Raw genomic sequence first — 19,927 nt, 5'->3', positions numbered from 1 at the left:
CTTATTGGTGATGGTCATTGCCTGGCACTTGTGATGTGAATGTTACTCGCCACTTATCAGTCCAAACCTGAATGTTATCCAGGTCTGGCTGCACGTGGGCATGGACAGCTTCAGTATCTGAGGAGTTGCGAATGGTACTGAACACTGTGTAATCAACAGTGAACATCCCCACTTCTGACCTTACGTAGGAAGGAAGATCATTGATGAAGCAGCTGAAGATCATTGGGCGTAGGACACTACCCTGAGGAACTCCTGCAGCAGTGTCTTAAGGCAGAGATGTTTGGCCTTCAACAACGACAACCATCTTCCTTTGTGTTATGTATGATTCCAACCAGCAGAGAGTTTTCCCCTATTCCCGTTGACATCAATTTTGCTAAGGCTCCTTGATATCACACTCCGTCAAATGCTGCCTTGATGCCAAGGGCAGTAAGTCTCACCTCACCTCTGGTATTCAGCTCTTTGGTCCATGCTTGGACTAAGGCTTCAGTGATGTCTGAAGCTGAGTGGTTCTGGCGAAACCCAAACTGAGCATCAGTGAGCAGGTTGTTGTTGTGTAAGTGTCACTTGATAGCATTGTTGGCGACACCTTCCATCACTTTGCTGTTTGTGTTTGTCCTGCTTTTTGTGGACAGGATATACCTGGGTAATTTTCCACATTTTTTTTTATTCGTTTATGGGGATGTGGGTGTCACTGGCCTGGCCCGCATTTATTGCCTGTCCATAATTGCCCTTGAGAAGGTGATGGTGAGATGCCTTCTTGAACCGCTGTAGTCCATGTAGGGTAGGCACACCCACAGTGCTGTTAGGAAGGGTGTCCCAGGATTTTGACCCAGCGACAGTGAAGGAATGACGATATAGTTCCAAGTCAGGATGGTGTGTGGCTTGGAGGGAAACTTGCAGGTAGTGGTGTTCCCATGCATCTGCTGCCCTTGCCCTGCTAGGTGGTAGAGGTTGCAGGTTTGGAAGGTGCTTTCTAAGGAGCCTTGGTGCGTTGCTGCAGTGCATCTTGTAGATGGTACACACTGACACTGTGCATCGGTGGTGGAGGGAGTGAATGTTCGTGGATGGGGTGCCAGTCAAGCGGGCTGCTTTGTTCTGGATGGTGTCGAGCTTCTTGACTGTTGTTGGAGCTGCACCCATTCAGGCAAGTGGAGAGTATTCCATCACACTCCTGACTTGTGCCTTGTATATGGTGGACAGGCTCTGGGGATTCAGGAGGTGAGGTACTCACCGCAAGATTCCTAGTCTCTGACCTGCTCTAGTAGCCATGGTATTTATATCACTACTCCAGTTCAATTTCTGGTCAATGGTAACCCCCAGGATGTTGATAGTGGGGGAAGTCAGCGATCACAATGCCATTGAATTTCAAGTGAAGATGGTTGGATTCTCTGTCATTGGAGATGGTCATTGCCCGGCACTTGTGTGGTGCGAATGTTACTTGCCACCTATCAGCCCAACCCTGGATGTTGTCCAGGTCTTGTTACATATGGACACGGACTGCTTCAGTATCTGAGGAATCGCAAATGGTGCTGAACTTTGTGCAATCATCAGCGAACATCCCCACTTCTGACGTTATGATTGAAGGAATGTCATTGATGAAGCAGCTGAAGATGGTTAGGCCTAGGACACTACCCTGAGGAACTCCTGCAGTGATGTCCTGGAGCTGAGATGATTGACCTCCAACAACCACAGCCATCTTCCTTTGCGCTAGTACGACTCCAACCAGCGGAGAGTTTTCCCCCGATTCCCACTGACTGCAGTTTTGCTCGGGCTCGTTGATGCCTTGATGTCAAAGGCATTCACTCTCACCTCACTGTTTGTGTTCAGCTGTTTTGCCCATGTTTGAGCCAAGGCTGTAATGAGGTCAGGGGCTGAGTGGCCCTGGTGGAACCCAAACTGAGTGTCAGTAAGCAGGTTAATGCTAAGCGAGTGCTACTTGATAACACTGTTGACGACACCTTCCATCACTTTACTGATGATCGAGAGTGGACTGATGGGGCGGTAATTAGCCAGCTTGGATTTGTCCTGCTTTTTGTGTACAGGGCATACCTGGGCAATTTTCCACATTGCCGGGTAGATGCCAGTGTTGTAGCTGTACTGGAACAGCTTGGCTAAGGACTAAGCTAGTTCTGAAGGAGGCCGAGATGGACCATCCACTCAGCATTTCTGACTGAAGATGGTTGCAAATGCTTCAGCCTTGTCTTTTGCACTGACCTACAGATCTCCCCCATCATCAAGGATGGACATGTTTGTGGACCCTCCTCCTCCAGTTAGTTATTTAATTGTCCACCAGCATTCATTACCTGATGTGACAGGACTGCAGAGCTTTGATCTCATCTGACGGTTGTGGGATCGCTGAGCTCTGTCTACTGCATATTGCTTCCACTGTTCAGCATGCATGTTTTCCTGTGTTGTTTCACCAGGTTGGCTGCTCATTTTTAGGTACACCTGGTGCTGCCCCTGGCATGCTCTCCTACTCTCCTCATTGAATCAGGGTTGGTCCTCTGGCTTGATGGTAATGGTAGCATGAGGGATATGCCGGGCCAAGAGGTTAACAGATGGTGGTTGAAGACAATTCTGCTGCTGATGGCCCACAGCGCCCCAATGGGTTCCCAGTTTTGAGCTGCTACATCTGTTCTAAATCTATTCCATTTAGCCCAGTGGTAGTGCCACACACTACAATGGGGGGTATCCTCAGTGTGAAGATGGGACTTCAAAAGGACTGTATCATGGACAGATGCATCTGCAACAGTTAGTTTGGTAAGGATGAGGTCAAGCGGGTTTTTCCCTCCTGATTCTCTCTCCACCTGCCACAGGCCCAGTCTGGGAGACATGTCCTTCAGGGCTCAGTCAGTAGCAGTGCTACCAAGCCACTCTTGGTGATGCTCATTGAAGTCCCTCACCCAGAGAATGTTACATGCCCTTGCTACCCTCAGCGGTGTTCAACATGGAGGAGTGCTGATTCATCAGCTGAGGGAGGGCAGTAAATAGTAATCAGCAGGAAGTTTCCTTGCCTGTGTTTAACTTGATGCCATGAGACTTCAAGGGGTCTGGAATCAATGTTGAGGACTCCCAGGGCCCCTCCTTCCTGACTACATACCACTGTGCTGCCGTCTCTGGTGAGTCTGTCCTGCCGGTGGGACAGGACATACCCAGGGATGGTGATGGAGTCTGGAACGTTGGCTGTAAGCTATGATTCAGTGAGTATGACAACATCATGCTGTTGCTTAACTAGCCGGTAGAGCAGCTCTTCTAATTTTTGCACAAGTCTTCCGAAGTTCGTGAGGAGGACTTTGCAAGGCTGACTGGGCAGGGTGTGCCTTTATTGTTTTCAGTGCCCAGGTCGATGCCGGGTGGTCTGTCCGTTTTTTTTATTCTTCAGCTGATACAACTGAGTGGCTTGCTAAGCCATTTCAGAGAGTAGTTAAGAATCAGCAACCTTGCCAATGGAAACAATATTTCTCTACCTATCAAAACTCCTTATGAACGTCTGTGAAATCTCCCCTTAATCTTCTCTTCTCTAAGGAAAGCAATCCCAGCTTCACTAGGCTCTCCACATAACTGAAAGTAGATATAGTACTCTAGCTAAGGTCTAACCAGTAATTTAGAAAGATAAAAATTGGCACTTACTTTATTGTAACTTTTTTTCTATGCTTCCCTAACACATTGGCATCATTAAAAGTGGGATGCAGCTGTCACTGCGTTTTTCTCTCTCTCTCTCTCTCTCCAGCAATGGGTGGCAGAAGCACTTCGGTAAATTTTATGTCAGCCTCCAGCTATCTTCCATTGCAAACTTAGGCATGCAGTTTAAAGGCTTGCTACCTGACCCAAACCCGACAGGACCCGACGGCATAAGAACATAAGAGATAGGAGCAGGAGTAGGCCATTCAGCCCCTCAAGCCTGCCCCGCCATTCAATAAGATCATGGCTGATCTGTCCCAGGCCTCAACTCCTCTTAAGGGCCTGCTCCACATACCCCATGACTCCCCGAGATTTCAAAACTTTATCTCCCTCCTCCTTAAATACATTTAGTGACCTAGCCTCCACAACTCTCTGAGGTAGAGAATTCCAGAGATTCACCACTCTCTGAGAGAAGAAATTCCTTCATATCTCAGTTTTAAATGTGTGTCCCCTTATTCTGTAACTGTGTCCCCTAGTTTGAGATTCCCCCACCAGTGGAAACATATTCTCAACATCTACCCTGTCAAGCCCCCTTAAAATCTTATATGTTTCAATCAGATCACCTCTCATTCTTCTAAACTCCAGTGAATAAAGGCCTAACCTGTTTAGCCGTTCTTGATAAGACAACCCCTTCATCCCACGAATCAGCCTAGTGAACCTTTTCTGAACTGCCTCCAATGCTAGTATATCCTTCCTTAAATACAGGGACCAAATTGTACACAGTGTTCCAGGTGTGGCCTCACCAACACCCTGAACAGTTGTAACAAGACTTCCCTATTTTTAAATTCTAACCCCTGAGCAATAAAGGCCAAAATTTCATTTGCCTTCCTAATTACTTGCTGTATCTGCATGCTAACTTTTTGTGTTTCCTGTACAAGAACACCCAGGTCCCTCTGTACTGTAATATTTTGTAGTCTTTCTCCATCTAAACAATAATCTGCCTTTTTATTCTTCCTACCAAAGTGGATGGCCTCACGCTTTCCCACATTGAACTCCATCTGCCAAGTTTTTGCACACTCACTTAACCTATCTGTATCCCTTTGCAGATTCTTTGTGTCCTCATCACAACATGCCTTCCCACCTATTTTTGTATCGTCAACAAATTTGGATACACCTACATTCTGTTCCTTCCTCTAAGTCATTGATATAGATAGTAAATAGTTGAGGCCCTAGGACCGATCCTTGTGGCACTCCACTATTCGTGGCTTTCCTACCTGAAAAACACCCATTGATCCCGACTCTCTGCCTTCTGCGTGTTAGCCAATCTTCAATCCATGCCAACATATTACACCTAAAACCCTGAGCTTTTATTTTGTGCAGTAACCTTTTATGTGGCACCTTATCGAACGCCTTCTGAAAATCCAAATACACTACATCTACCTGTTCCCCTTTATCCATTCTGCTTGTTATATCCTCAAAGAGCTCTGACAAATTTGTCAAACATGATTTCCCTTTCATAAAACTATGTTGTCTCTGTAAGATTGCATTATGTTTTTCTAAATGCAATGTGTCTGGTTCGGGTCGGGTCGCACTTCCGGGTCCGGTATTCGGGCTCGGGTCTGGTCGGGCTGGATCGGACAAGCTCTATCACCACCTCAGGTAAGTGACTCTCATGTTAATTTACTTTTTGGACTTTAAAGGTGGTTTTGTTAGTTATTTTAAGCTTGTGCAGGTAAGGAACAAAGTGAAAAACAGAAGGTAAGCTAACTAATGGTTGGGTTGGGTGCGGGAAAAAATGGAAGGACTCGGGCTGGGTCGGATGGGGTTCTGTCGGGCTCAGGTCGGGTCTCATTTGCAGTTATCCATCAGTTCTCAGCAGAATTAAGAGTCAGCTAGCTTGGATCTATATCAGTTGAAAATGAGGGCTGGATTTTACTGACCCCCCCCCCACAACACCGGGAGGACCCGGCCCGATATTACTGGCGGCGGCAAGTCCTCATGGCGGCCCCCTCACCGCTTGGCGACAGGACCCCAATATGAATGTTTAAATAAATTAAAATTATTGATTGATTTAATTAAGCTCACGTCACTGTCTAATATCCTGCTGCGATCTTCGGCCAGCGGCTGGCACTCCCGCACCTTTGGATCCTCGTCTGGGGTAATGGGGGGTGCGGAGTCGGGGTCAAATTAACGTCATGGGTGTAGGGAATGATGGGAAGGGTTGCAGTTGAAATTTTGACGGTCAGATAGTAAAGCTAAGTGTTTTGGGGGGGGAGGGCAAATAATTTATTTGTTATGGGGGGTTGGGAGAGAGGCAAAAGAGATGTATTTATTTATTTTAATTCAATTTACCTTTTAATATTTCAATTAGCTGGTAGGGCTGACAGCCCTTTAAAAATGGACAGCCCACCCTCTTCACATGTTTGGGGGAGAGGGCACAGCCTGCCCTGAGGATGCAAATGAGCAGCTGCATGGAAGATTTTGGTGGCACTATGGCATGCGGCCCGCATGGGTCTGCCGCCGTTTTTTCATCTCGGCGGCGAGATTATAAAATCCAGCCCTGAGTTTCTACCTCAAAATGCCAATAAAGTTTGTGTTTTTAGGAGAGGAATAGATCATGCAGTCCCTCGAGCCTGTTTATGTTGCTTCTGTGGAATGAGGAGTGGGTGGATTTGACACATTTTGCTGTGAAAACTGTGTATTATGTTGGTGCATGTATTTTATTTAAAATAAACCAGTTTGTTGGCTTACACTCTTTTACCTTCACCTTCTTTAAATATAGGAGAATGCTCATGGCAGCACTTAGGAGATTACAGGAGCCAGTACACGAGTTCTGTGTTATAACCCCCAGTTTATGCTACTGTTCAACTAGATATTGGATGGCAGAATGCATTCAGGATCATGAGAAATACGTGGCCCGCTTATGGGAGTGACCTGTGGTGCTGAACGTGGGAGGATCTCTAGCATAAGATTCACAGAATAGTAATAAATGGATTGGTGTCAATGACAATATGGGCATTTTTATGACATCCTATTTGTTTTTACTGTATAACTGTTAATTATATTCTAACTATGGTTGTGGTGAGGGAATTTTTTTGCTAGTCTAGACCCAGAAATTCTAGTACAGTACTGGTCAGCAAATGGTCAGAATGATGCTTTTTCACATTTGATTCTGTTTTGCTTTCCACTGTCTGTACCGCTAATGTTGGTCCACAATATGGTGTCCGAATGTTTATTGTCATTATGATCTCCTGCTATTGCAGGTTTAAAGGTTCCCAGCAGCTGTGAACTGGTGGTAGGCGGGGAGCCACAATGCTGGGCGGAAGGGCGCTGTTTGCTGTTTGACGATTCCTTCCTACACACCGCATTTCACGGAGGCAAGTATGCTCAGTGATGTCAGTGATTATTTAACCTCTCATCCTTAAATTCTCATTCTTGTGTTCAAATCCCTCTGTGGCCTCACTTCTCCCTATCTCTGTAATCTCCTTCAGCTTTACAACCCCCTGAGTGTTCTGCATTCCTCCAATTCCAGCTCTTGGCTTCCTTTGCCCCACCATTGGTGGTCATGACTTCCCTTGTCTAGGCCCTAAGCTCTGGAATTCCCTCCCTAAACCTCTGCATCTCTCTACATTTCCTCCTTTAAGACGCACCTTAAAACCTACCTCTTTGACCAAGCTTTTGGTCATTTGTTCTAACATTTCCTTGTGACTTGTCAGATTTTGTCTGGTAATGCTACTTTGAAGCATCTGGGATATTTCACTGTGCTGTACATGTGTCCCTGTTACTAGTTTTGATCTAATTATGATACTCTCAGACGGTGAGTGTTTCTAGGCTGTTTGACCCTGCAGGGCATCACAGTTGAGCCTAGCTTTTCCTTGCTCCACATGTGTGCACACTCTGTCTCTCACTATCATACCTTCCAGCAGATGTTACTGAGTAATGAATAAACGTGGGATCCCTGGTATTGTAATTCAGACGGGCCCACTTTGTTTTTCTTTGGTAAGCCAGTTACCAATTTTTGTTTCTTGTGATTGCAGGTCCAAGTGAAGAAGGTCCACGGGTTGTCTTCATGATTGATTTGTGGCACCCGAATGTTGCTGCCACTGAGCGCCAGGCTCTAGACTTCATCTTTTCTCCGGGTCGCTGACCCCTTTTGATCTTTTATTTTTCCTCTGGAGTGACCAATTTCAGAAGGATCGGAACAAGGGCTCTGGGATCATCGGACCTGCTCCCCTTCTTTCATTCATCAAAAAGGAATAAGTGGGCACACTAAAGAAAATCTAAGTTTTATTTGCTGAAAATGCACGAAATGTCGTGTTAATGGTTAGGTGGAGAAAAGAGTCCAAGATTTATTTATTTATCTATTGCTTCTGATTTATTTTTTTAACAAAATAGGTCAGGCTCAACTTCCTTTTGTTCCCACGAGTCAGTGGAGTGGCCACTGCTGTCTATCTAATTTTTCTCTAGCTAAGCTGCAGTCAGTGAGACAATTTTCTGTAATGCCGTGAGCTGTAAAGACTTTCAGTCAAAACCATCTCTTCTGCGAGAGCTAATCCAGTTGAGACACTGTGAAGGTTTTGTAGGCCGCCTCATCTGGTAGTCAAAGTTCATTTTTGGGGAGGGATGGGGTGGGGGGGCCGAAATCTGGTTCCTGTGCAAGAATTTTCCAAAGGAATTCCTGGGATCTGGTGTCCATGTACAGGTGAGTGGAGCTGGATCCCAATTGAGCATGTTTTTTAAAAAAAAAAGTGTATTCTGCCTGGGGCAAAATTTCTGGATCAGATGGTGATTTCCACAGACTGCTTATTGACTCGCTTGTGTACCTCAGCGGTTTTAATGTATTTTGCAGTGGAATCAAAATTAAAATGACACTTAAAATATATTCACTTAAAAAGGAATAGTTTTGCAAAAAGAAATGAATGGGGTAAAAGGCAAGTTATACGCAAAACCTGCTCTGCTGTCATCAGGGAAAATTGAGACAATGGATTGACCATACAGAGCATGCTAGATGTAAAGAAGGAAACTAACACTGGAAAGTTATGCTGTGATTAGAACTATTATTTTTGGAATGCAGATTCTACATAATAAATAAGGTGTATATCTCAACATCCCATTTAATGGGAATGAATGGTAAGTTATTTGATCCATTGGATATCCATATAATGGAAGTGAATGAGAAGTTATCTTCGTTGAATTTCACTATTTAAACAGGTTTACATTTATTTTTAATCTCTTGGATCAATACAATAAAAAATACTCTTATTTGAAATTAAAGGTACTTAACTTTGGGTCATTAATTTAATTCTTTAATGGATGTACTTCAGGATTAAAACTGTGGAATTATTTTTTATTTCTTTTGTATTTATCAAAGTGGCAGGATGATTAACAGATCTTGAAGGTTTTTTATCCCTCTTGTGTGCAATGTGAAGCATTTCAGGCTCGGTTGTAGAATAGTGCAGTGCAGGTTTAGGTATAAATTCCACAATGCTACAACAAAATGCATGAGCCGCACCTAAGAGGAAAAGAAGGGAACCACCAGTTGCTTCCCTTCAACTCTTTTTTTTTTTTCCCCTTATCCCATCTTTTATGTCTTAAATAACTAGTTCTGGCACTGTCTATCCCCATGAGATTGTCCTATCAAAATGATAAGGAGGTCAACCACTGTATTGAAGTTTTGGCAGTTTTGTACAGCCTGAACTGATTTCATTTAAAACTCTAAACGGCCATCAGAGAAGGAGAGACTACCATCCTGTATCAGTGTTCAAGCCCAGGTTCTTGTGCCATTGTGTACTTGACTTTTAGTGCTACATTTGTCTGCTCAGATTGCAAATGTGGTATTGTTATTTTTGTTTGTGCCACCAGTGAATTAGCATTATGTGAATTCTAGTCTGAGAAGCTAACACAATACCACAGATTTCAGTCTAACATCAGTACTCTTCCTGATGCGGTGTTATGCTTGCCTACTACTGTGAGTCTCCATTTGATAGATTATATTTTCATAGGCACATTTACCTCTGTTGGCCTGGTAATTTTGGTTGCACAACCTGGCCACTGGCTTCCCTCAAATCTAGGGGTGAACTACTTCTATTGATGCACTTTACTATATATGATAGCCAGCGTGTGTTGCATGTGTACATGTGGAGTTTTGCTGGTGCAAGATTTGAAGAAATAAACTGCACATTCTAATTTCGCTGTGTTTTTCTTTTAATTGATGCTTACCTTATTCATCCCAAAGTTAATATGCTCCTGTATCCCATTTACTCAGGGCAGAAATTTACACCTGCTATGCCATTTTGTGTTGGCCAGTAGAGTATCTACCATCATGGATAAGCACCAAACAGTTGAGAAATCCACATCAGTAGTTTCCACTTGCTTGACAACAAGTGTTCTGTTTCTTTCATTATGAGCACGCACATCTATCTAAAGCCACAGAATTTAAATTCAGGTTGGCAGGAGCTAAATCTGGGTTGGGGGTCCTGCTGAAGTTTAGCTAGTGAAATCTGCACAGCTACCCAGAACAGGCATATTTCCTGCTGCTTCTCCAGGCAAGATCACTCTACCCATTGAGACTATACCTTATAAGGTTATTTGGAGCTCCAGGAAAAGTTCTAGGCCCCAGTGACTATTCTCACCCTCCAGAATCTCATCACTATGCCAGGTTGGCTGGTCAGCTATCACTCCACTGGACCTGCCTGGTTCAGTTCTAAGTTTTCCTGCTGAACACTGAGAGGAATTTTAAACCCCCCCCCCCCCACCCCAAAAAAAAGGCAGTTTGGATTGGTTGGGCAGGTTATTAAAGTCTTAAAAGTCAGAATCCTGACTCAAAGCCGCCTTCAACTTGCCCACTTCCGGCTTTAAATGAGGCCAATAGGTGGGTGGTTGACCAAGCCACTCTAAGGAGGCGAGTTGGCTTTAAATATGATGATGAGGCTGTGACCCTCATTGTTGTTCACTTTTTCGAATTTAACTCTGGACGTCGGAGTTTCCCAAGCCTCGGGAAATCCGCTGGCCGCATACAGGCGAGGTCTACTGGGTCCAGGAGGTGAGTGCCTTTACAATTACCTTGCTGGATTCCGCATGCCTGCTCGGGCAACCCTCACAACCAGGCCCCTGACTTCCCCTGCCTCAGGCCGATCAACTCCACCCTCTCCAGACGTAAACTTACCTTGTTCTGTGACCTCCACTAACCTGTTCCCTGTCCAACTGGAACTTGCCAATCGGGCTGGCTTCAGGGTGGGGAACTGACCGATGATGTCACTCGCACACTGTCCACATGCGGAGGGAATCCCGACCTTTGGGTTCTCTGTGCATTACGAACAACGGTGGGTCCGGTAAATTGAAATCCAGGCCATTAACTCTATTCCAATTTCCAATCATTAAGTGTGATATCTTGGAATCAATGAGGCCCCACTTACCTTCTTTGCTTCCACCTCCTGTTCCCCTGAGGATAGTACCTAACTGATCATTGGATAACTTAAGTGCATATCCAACCCTTTCCTAGGAGGAGAGCAGGTACCACGGCCAACTCCCTTGCAGTATTGTGAACAGCACAACTCGCCGTAAAATCTCTGAGTAGACTGTTAACATCATCGTAACTACAAAATATATACACCATACTCTATGTATCATTTGGAGGTGCGAATTTTCAGTGGCAATTGCTTGCTGCACTACAATCCATTCAAGATTTTCAGGCATAGGGCTGCTTTCATTAGAACAGAAGAGATCAATGGGTGATTTTATAGCTAACTTATGATGGTTCGAATAGAGTAGATAGAAACAGACTGTTTCCAGTGATATAGAACAAGGGCACCTAGATACAAGATTAAATGCAAGAGGTTTAGGGCAGAGAGCAGGAGAGACTTTTTCCCCTCCAGTCAGTTGTGAGGTTGTGGAATACATTACCAAGAGTTAGTGATTGAAGCAGAGACCATGTTTTCTATGCATGTGTGCAATGTAATGGCCTTGTTTTGATAACTGCATTTCAATCTGACCAATTGAGCAGTTAAAGCTACTGACTTGATATCAGACAAACTAAAGCACTTCTTTATGTTTAGTGGATGAGAAGCAGAGCCAAGGAATCTGGCAGCAGCTGATAAGAAAAAGCAGAATGATGAAGATTAGGTCATTTATACTTATGTGGAGTTAACGCTGGTTGTGTTCTAACATAACTGCATCTCAATCACCTGTCCTATTATCTCCTCTTTTTGGCTTGGTGTCAATTTTTGTCTGATTATGCTCCTGTGAAGCACCTTGGGACATTTTACTATGTTAAAAGCACTATACAAATGCAGAGTTGTTAATATTGCTTTCACCCATGTTAAATAGTCCACTATTCAAAATCTAGGCAGTCTTCATATTCCTTAATGTGGCACTTTTAAATTGCCTTATTTCCAGTAATACCTCAATTGCATTGTATTCAGGTACCATATCTGTCTGATCTAGTTTAGTCTTGCTTGCATCAGGATTTTTTTTTTTCATTTTAGTTCGTACATCTGGCTCTACAAAAAAAAGTTGTACAGTTCTGAATTATAATTGGTTTGTAGTTGCATTTCAGCTGGATGCTGAAATTTGTTTCTGTTCTTTTGGCTTGAATTTGTCCAGTTTTCAGCAAAGACTTGGTTATCCTGAACATTGGGAATTGGATTTTCTCCAATTTGGAGCCATGCTTGTTTTCAAAGTGCAGTAAGATCAACTATTAAGGATGCTCCTTTGCTTTTGATAAGAATTGCTAGAAATGTGTGAAAAAAACCTTGTTAAGGGTGGGGGAGGAATAGGGATGGAAAAGATTGCAGCAAAACACAACTGGAAAACTAAAACTGGTATTTGCTGTGAGATTGAGAATCTTTCACATTTCCTTACTCCTCAGAAAGAGATGGAAGTGTATTTCATTGGAAAGTAATATATGTTTAGTCCCAAGCATTTCCCCCTCCTCTTCTGAAAGCAATGACTCTTGCTTGGATGCAGATCCATGGGTGCAATCCTGACGCCTCTTTAATGCTTCGCCAAAGTTACTGTTGTTCACGTGTATGCCTAGATGGCAAGTTTCCGCAGGACATTCAACCATTAAAAGCATCACAATAAAATTACCAGATGTCCTTTTCTTTCCAACGGTAAATGGGTCATTTTGCAATAAGTGTCACTATGTGGCAATCTGACGGAAATTGTGGTTGCTACCCTCCACCCAACCATCTCCCTAACTCTGATCTGTTAACTGAAGTACTGATTGTAATCAAACCTTGTACGGCTTAGCGCAACACCAGGTGGCACTTTTACCTGTTAGGCTATATCAGGGGATCTGATAAGTGTACACTAAGTTCAAAATTCCCGAGTGGCACATGGGGAGGTTTAAAAAAAAAAGCAACCTGGAAATTTGGGTTTAAGGTGCATTGACTCACACAGTTAGAAAAACCCAAGTGGTCTTAACATTCTGCCTGTGATTTCCCTCTTCTGTGATCCCCAACCTCCTTCATCCCCCATTCACTTTAATGGATGGAAGATCTTGGGGCAAGGAATACAGAAATAGAAAACCTCCCCTTTTTGAATGGCCTGTTTCTGTTGTGTACATGCTATGTTGATTATTGTAGAGTTGACTTTGTTTAATCAAATGTTTGAGGTCTGAATAAGGGCTAAATGTAAATATTTTTAAAACTAAATTAAACAGAGGATCCTCTGAAACCATAGGCATTGTCCTTTTCCACTTAGCGACAGAACTATGATGCTTGCAATCTTTGCCTAGAACTGTGTGGCTCAGGAGTGATCCTCAGCCAGATTTGAAATGCGTAAAACAATTACATTACAGACTGTACAGGATTACTTTTTCAAAGAAGACATAAAATCTCAAACACTGATCAATTTGGAAAACTCTGCACTTCCTGCAAAAAGAAATTTCTGTTGAAGTTCCTTAAGTTCTTAACAAAAAAGATGATCAGCGTATGATTGCTTCTTTGGAGTCATGGCACCGTTGTACTTCTGTAGCTGGCCTATGTTCTAGTCACGGCACTGAAATTGCCCCGGTCATAGTCACAAAATATATCCTATTTCCATGGTGTCTTGTTGCTCAGCTCCCTTGTCCTCTCTGCAACCTTTTATTATAATTGGCGATTCCATCCTCTAATCTGTGACCCATCTCTGTGCTGTGACAGATCTACAGCCCAAAGTGTGAACAGTGTAAAATCTGAAATGCAGACAATGCTGGAAACGCAGAAAAGAATGAGTGATTAAGCCTTTTTTGAGTTGTGTACTTAAGGCTGCCATCTGAAGCATTAACCTTTTGTTCACTTTCAAACATTGAGGAACCTGCAGTGACTTTCCAGCATTTTTATCTTTATTTCAGGCTTTTGCATTTGTGGTTTGGTTTTTATCTCCAAGAATTAAAATCTTTCTGTTGGGAGATCAGAGCATGGCCCTTGTGGATCATTAATATAACGGTCTTCAAACATTAGGAAATGAAAGGGATAATATTCACAGAATAAATATTTTGGGAAATGTCGAAGCCAGACACAAGTCCTAGATTTGATCCATGATCTATGCTGAGTTAACTGATCACAACCAGGACTGCAATTGTGGAGTGATCTGGATACCCTAGGATGGTAGGGGAGGGGAAAAAAGTCCATGGTAAACATCACCAAAACAGATGATCTGGTCATTATCACATTGCTGTTTGTGAGAGCTTGCTGTGGGCGATTAGCTGCCTAACCTTCAAGAGAGGAAGTGGAGGGGAATCTTGGCATTAGTTTTTTTTTAAATCATGCTAGTAGCTAGGAATTCATGCTGATCTAATTAAAATTATTGAATATATTTAATCCACAACTTTGAGATGGCGCCAGTTTTGGTATGAATAGGCACACTGTTCCATAGTAAGAAACGTGTTGCAGGTTATTGCTGTGTGTGTGGTTTTATGGGGTGGCTGCAATGTCTGAGATGCACCTGAACATCTCACTATGGCGTATGAGGTGCCTGAATATTTGCCTCAATCAAAAATAAATAAATGTATGAAATCTGGAACGGGTGGCGCAGTGGTTAGCACCGCAGCCTCACAGCTCCAGCGACCCGGGTTCAATTCTGGGTACTGCCTGTGTGGAGTTTGCAAGTTCTCCCTGTGTCTGCGTGGGTTTCCTCCGGGTGCTCCGGTTTCCTCCCACATGCCAAAAGACTTGCAGGTTGATAGGTTAATTGGCCATTATAAATTGTCCCTAGTATAGGTAGGTGGTAGGGAAATATAGGGACAGGTGGGGATGTGGTAGGAATATGGAATTAGTGTAGGATTAGTATAAATGGGTGGTTGATGGTCGGCACAGACTCGGTGGGCCGAAGGGCCCATTTAAGTGCTGTATCTCTAAAACTAAAAAAAAAAATCATTTTAAAACACTAGTCAATGGTACTCTACAAAAAGCAGTTGTGCAGAGTTACTGCAGAATGTACTGTGCCTGGTGTTATGCATTCCTCTTTTATTGTTTTTGCCTAAGATGTGGGCGATAAATGTTTTTCACATATCTTAGGAGAGATGACTTGAAAATATATAAATATAATCTATTTTTCTGATGTAGAGAGAGGGATTGTGGCCAGTGAATTTCTGACATGCAAGTTAGAAATGTACTTGGTTAAAATGAATGTTATTTCAGGGTGAGGTTTATGCAGCAGGTTTTAATTATATTTTTGAATTGTTTCAATGATACAACCTTCACCGAGGATCTTGTATATTACTGTGGCTATCATTATCTGGGGTAATTAATCATTCTTTGATATAGAATTTGAAAAGAACATGCACTGTTTACTGTTCATTTTGAAATATGTATTTTAAAGTGAATTTGCATTGATTGGAATATTGCCGTGAAATACTTTTAATGCTGAAATAACAACCTGTCCAATTACAGAGATTTCTGTTTCTAATTTTTCTCCCTTTCTATTTTACGGTTCACTGGTTTCCCCTGCACACTTGCCCATGAGGGTAGGTCCACTGATCTCATAGAAGGTACCCATCAGCACTACTGAAAAACCAGTCATGACAAAGAAGATGATTAATCCTGTGATTGAACTCTCCAGCCCCGTAGGAAGGTCTCTGGCCTATATTTCACTTCCCCCAAAGGTGATGTAACTGAAATTAGGATCTCAGCAGAGCAAAACAAAGGATTTGTATTTATGCAGCATCCTTTATGACTTCAGGACCTCCCAAATTGCTTTACAGCCAATGAAATAGTTATTGAAGTGCAGTCACTTTTTTTTCAAAAAATATACTTTATTCATAACATTTGTTAAAGTGCTTTGCATAACAGTTCAAATTTGACATTACATAAAGTGCAATTTATTTCAATACAGTATGTGGCACTCTGAGGTACCTCACTACACTTGCAGTTACAGGTTATATTTACAATATGCATTTCATGTCGAACATTCTCTGGTGCACACAGCCTGAGGGGCTTTATACTGGGTCCAGCCCCTCAGTGTACAATGGCAGGAGGGCCTTAGACTGTGGCCTTTCTCCATTGAGCCTTTGCAGCGACGGCCCCAAGCTTTCATGTGTCCTTGAGCAAGTAGTCCTGGACCTTGAAATGTGTCAGTCTGCAACACTCGGTCATGGACAGCTGTTTACACTAAGACCCGACAAGTTTCGGGCAAGCCGAAGTATGACTTTCATCGAGTTGAAGCATAGTCACCTTCTTTCCAAAAATATACTTTATTTATAAAATTTGTAAAAAAAAAAGTACATTACAAAACAATTCATAGTGGACATTCCAGAAAGTGTGAAAAAGATAAGTTTCTTTCGATACTGAATGTGAGGTACCTCACAACTCTTGCCATTCCATTTTATATACAATGTACATTTGCATTAGATAGAAAAAACATTTTCTGGTGCATACAGCCCGAGGGGTTTTACACGGGTTCCAACCTTTTGGCATACTATGGCAGGCGGACCTTACACTGTGGTCTTTCCCCATTGAGCCTTTGCAATGGCTGCCCCAAGCTTTAGTGCATCCCTCAGCACGTAGTCCTGGACCTAGGAATGTGTCTGCAACACTCGGTCATGGACAACTCTTTGCACTGGTACACCAACAGGTTTTGGGCAGAGCAAAGAGCTTCTTTCACTGAATTGATGGTCCTCCAGCAGCAGTTGATGTTTATCTCAGTGTGCGTCCCAGGGAACAGCCCTTATAGCACAGAGGGCTGTATAACGGAGCAGCTCAGGGTGAACCACAACAAAAACCACTGCATCTCTTTCTAGACCTGCTTCGCAGAGGCACATTCCAGAAGGAGGTCTCTTCCCCACCGCAGCCACCTCGAGGGCAGCATGTGGAGGCGGTGAGACTCCAGGCGTGCAGGAAGGATCTGATGGGGAGGGCCCTTCTCGCTGCCAGGCAAGCTATGTCTTGCTATAAAGAAAAGAAATGCTGGAAATACTCAGCAGGTCTTGACAGCATCTGTGGAGAGAGAAGCAGAGTTAACGTTTCAGGTCAGTGACCCTTCGAAGGGTCATTAACTCTGCTGCTCTCTCCACAGATGTTGCCAGACCTGCTGAGTATTTCCAGCATTTCTTGTTTTTATTTCAGATTTCCAGCATCTGCAGTATTTTGCTTTTATTTAAGCAATTTGGCTTGTTTATTATTTAAGCTTGTTTGAAAGTTCAGGCGATGAGGCATTCTGCCAAATGAGTTTGACAGTCTGCTCGGGGAGCCAAGTGACAGGATCCACCATCTCCTTTTCCAGCAGGGTCTCCAGGACGTTACGTGCGGACCACTGACAGACTTGTGGTCAAAGGTGTTTTCTGTACAAACTTTTCCACGAAAGATTGGTGCCATGGCATGGTCCAACTCAATGGAGCATTCTGTGACAATGTGGCCAGACCCAACTTTGTAACACTGGACCCGCAGCACATTATGACACTTGGCGTTTGCATACCGTGCGTTTCCTACACACAGTTTGATGCAGCCACAGACTCAGGTAGCATTCAGGATGAGGGCGAAGTTGAGTATGTTTTTTTCCCCTTTATCTGGAGGTTTGAACATCGTGTCCCTGCAGACATGGTCCATTTTCGATCTCCAGACAAAGCAGAAATGGCTGAGGTGACCGCGATGGTGCAGGAGTGGGGTGTAGGTCAGACCTGCGCCACATACAGGAACACTGAAAGCACCCCGCACCTGATGACCAGGCTATTTCCCGCAGTGGAGAGGGAGCGTTGCTCCCACATGACCAGTTTCTGTTTCACCATGGCTACTCACTCCTTCCAGTTTTTGGTGCACACCCCAGCCCCTATTCTATTGCAGGGAAACGCAGCAGTTTGCATATAGTAAGGTCCCACAAACAGCAATGGGACAATGAGAAGATCATCTGTTTTTGTGATCGTGGTTGAGGGATAAATATTGCCTAGGACACCAAGGAGAGCTCACCTGTTCTTCAAATATTGCCATAGGATCTTTCCTGGCCAACTGAGAATGTATAGAGGGCCATACATTGCCAGCACATTTACTGTTCATTAGATATAGACCAAAGGCCAGGTGCAAGTCTCTGGCTCTGTCCTTCCATTCCCCCTCACCCACTTCCCTGGCCACCTTACTGAAGTGAGTGTGGAAGGTAATTAAATAAGGAAGGAATGACATAAATGTTAAAACATCAGGTTGTTAGCAAAGCCATAGCATTTGCAGATCTATGTCGAGTTAGGCAATTGACCTGAGTAGTCTTGGGTTACGGAGAAGGAAAACAAACTACTGCTCCAGTGAGCGTTACTGAAAAGTTTACATGTGTAAATTTGGCAGAGACAGGATTAAACTTGGGTTTGATGCTCCCAAACTTTAATGTCCTGGCAATGCTTACTAATAGGCTCACACTTGTGGAATAGCCACTTGGCTAAGGTACTGCAGGTGACCAGGAGCCCAGCAAGGGGTCGGTACCATCAAGGAAAAAATTTGGCAGGAAGTTGGGGTGGGTGGGTGGGTGGGGGGGGGGGTTGCGGGTGGTGGTTATATTGGGATGTAATCCATGTGCTCAGCCTCTGCAGTTAGATGAGTGAAGATGTGGAATTATAAACTGTTAATAGGAGATGTCTGTGGTAGTCAGGAGGCCATTCAGGAGCTTCACAGCTTTTAAAGGTTAAAGAGTTTGAATATAGGAGCTGGTACTCGAGTAAAGTACTTTAGTTTGGTTTTCTCTAGGTCATTCCAATATGGAAATAATCCAAGTTTGTCCTGAATATTCTCACTCCTGCCACGTGTGTGCCTTTCATTTAGTTAGAGGTTGACAAGCAGAATAAATAACATTCAAAGTGATTTCCATGTATGTTCATCCAGTTGATTCCCAGACTAAAGCATTTAAAATGTATTAACACTACAACTGCAGCATCAGTGCTAAACATGAGGGCTCAACCCAATTCTGAAGCAGGCAATCTCACTAGATTTAACTCAGGGTGGTGCCTGCCTCTAGATTTACATTATAGGCTCTTAACACAGGCAGTATTTACATTACATTATAAAGAAAACATCTGTATAAAAAGACTGCACAGAACAAAATCTCTATTAGCAGTGAAATTCCCAAATAAAGACATTTGCTATTAAGGAAACCTTTTTTTCCCCCAAGAAACTTTCATCTGTTAGCTTGCTGATTTCAAGTTTAAGGTGCTCTGCAGACCTCTGTATGGTGCTGCTTGTCTGCCATGTTTGGACTGCTCAGAATTGTAATTTGCCTGAATTTATACAAAAGAGCATTTTTTAATAGAGTAAGAATTTCATATGCTAGTACTTAGTGTTACATGCCAACCTCAACAGCTCCAGCGACCCGGGTTCAGTTCTGGGTACTGCCTGTGCGGAGTTTGCAAGTTCTCCCTGTGTCTGCGTGGGTTTTCTCCGGATGCTCCGGTTTCCTCCCACCTCCAAAGACTTGCAGGTTGATAGGTAAATTGACCATTGTAAATTGCCCGTAGTGTAGGTAGGTGGTAGGAGAATGGTGGGGATGTGGTTGAGAATATGGGGTTAATGTAGGATTAGTATAAATGGGTGGTTGTTGGTCGGCACAGACTTGGTGGGCCGAAGGGCCTGTTTCAGTGCGGTATCTCTAAATAAATAAAAATAAAAAAATAATTCATTAACTGTAAAACACATTGGAATGTCCTCAGTCAATTAATGACTTTTGAAGTGTGGTTGTTATAATGTAGGAAATGCAGCAGCCAGTTTGTTCAGCAAGCTGCCACCATTAAATTACTGGCCTTTCAGGTCTGTTAGTTTGCTTTGAAACCAGCCCAGACTGATGGAAAGAAAGTCCCCTTGCTGAGATTGTTAACTGAAACATACTGAGCAGAAAAGTCCCTGGTTAATTGAAGCAA

General features: G+C 43.4%; 1 protein-coding gene across 3 annotated transcripts in view; it reads left to right on the top strand.

The window, feature by feature from the left end:
• asphd2 (aspartate beta-hydroxylase domain containing 2) overlaps window positions 1-18,529 on the top strand; it is a 46,365-nt gene extending 27,836 nt beyond the window's left edge. For all 3 annotated transcript variants that reach the window (XM_068054721.1, XM_068054723.1, XM_068054722.1), the window contains exons 3-4: window positions 6,885-6,998; window positions 7,659-18,529. In XM_068054721.1, the coding sequence (XP_067910822.1) occupies window positions 6,885-6,998; window positions 7,659-7,768 (224 nt within the window). In that variant the 3' untranslated portion in view covers window positions 7,769-18,529. The remainder of the gene's footprint in view (window positions 1-6,884; window positions 6,999-7,658) is intronic.
• The last annotated feature ends 1,398 nt before the right edge of the window (window positions 18,530-19,927 follow it).

The sequence above is a fragment of the Heterodontus francisci genome, chromosome 23, assembly GCF_036365525.1.
Source record: "Heterodontus francisci isolate sHetFra1 chromosome 23, sHetFra1.hap1, whole genome shotgun sequence".
Lineage (NCBI taxonomy): Eukaryota > Metazoa > Chordata > Chondrichthyes > Heterodontiformes > Heterodontidae > Heterodontus > Heterodontus francisci.
Note: the sequence above shows the minus strand (reverse complement) of the source record. Positions and strands in the feature narration are given on the sequence as shown.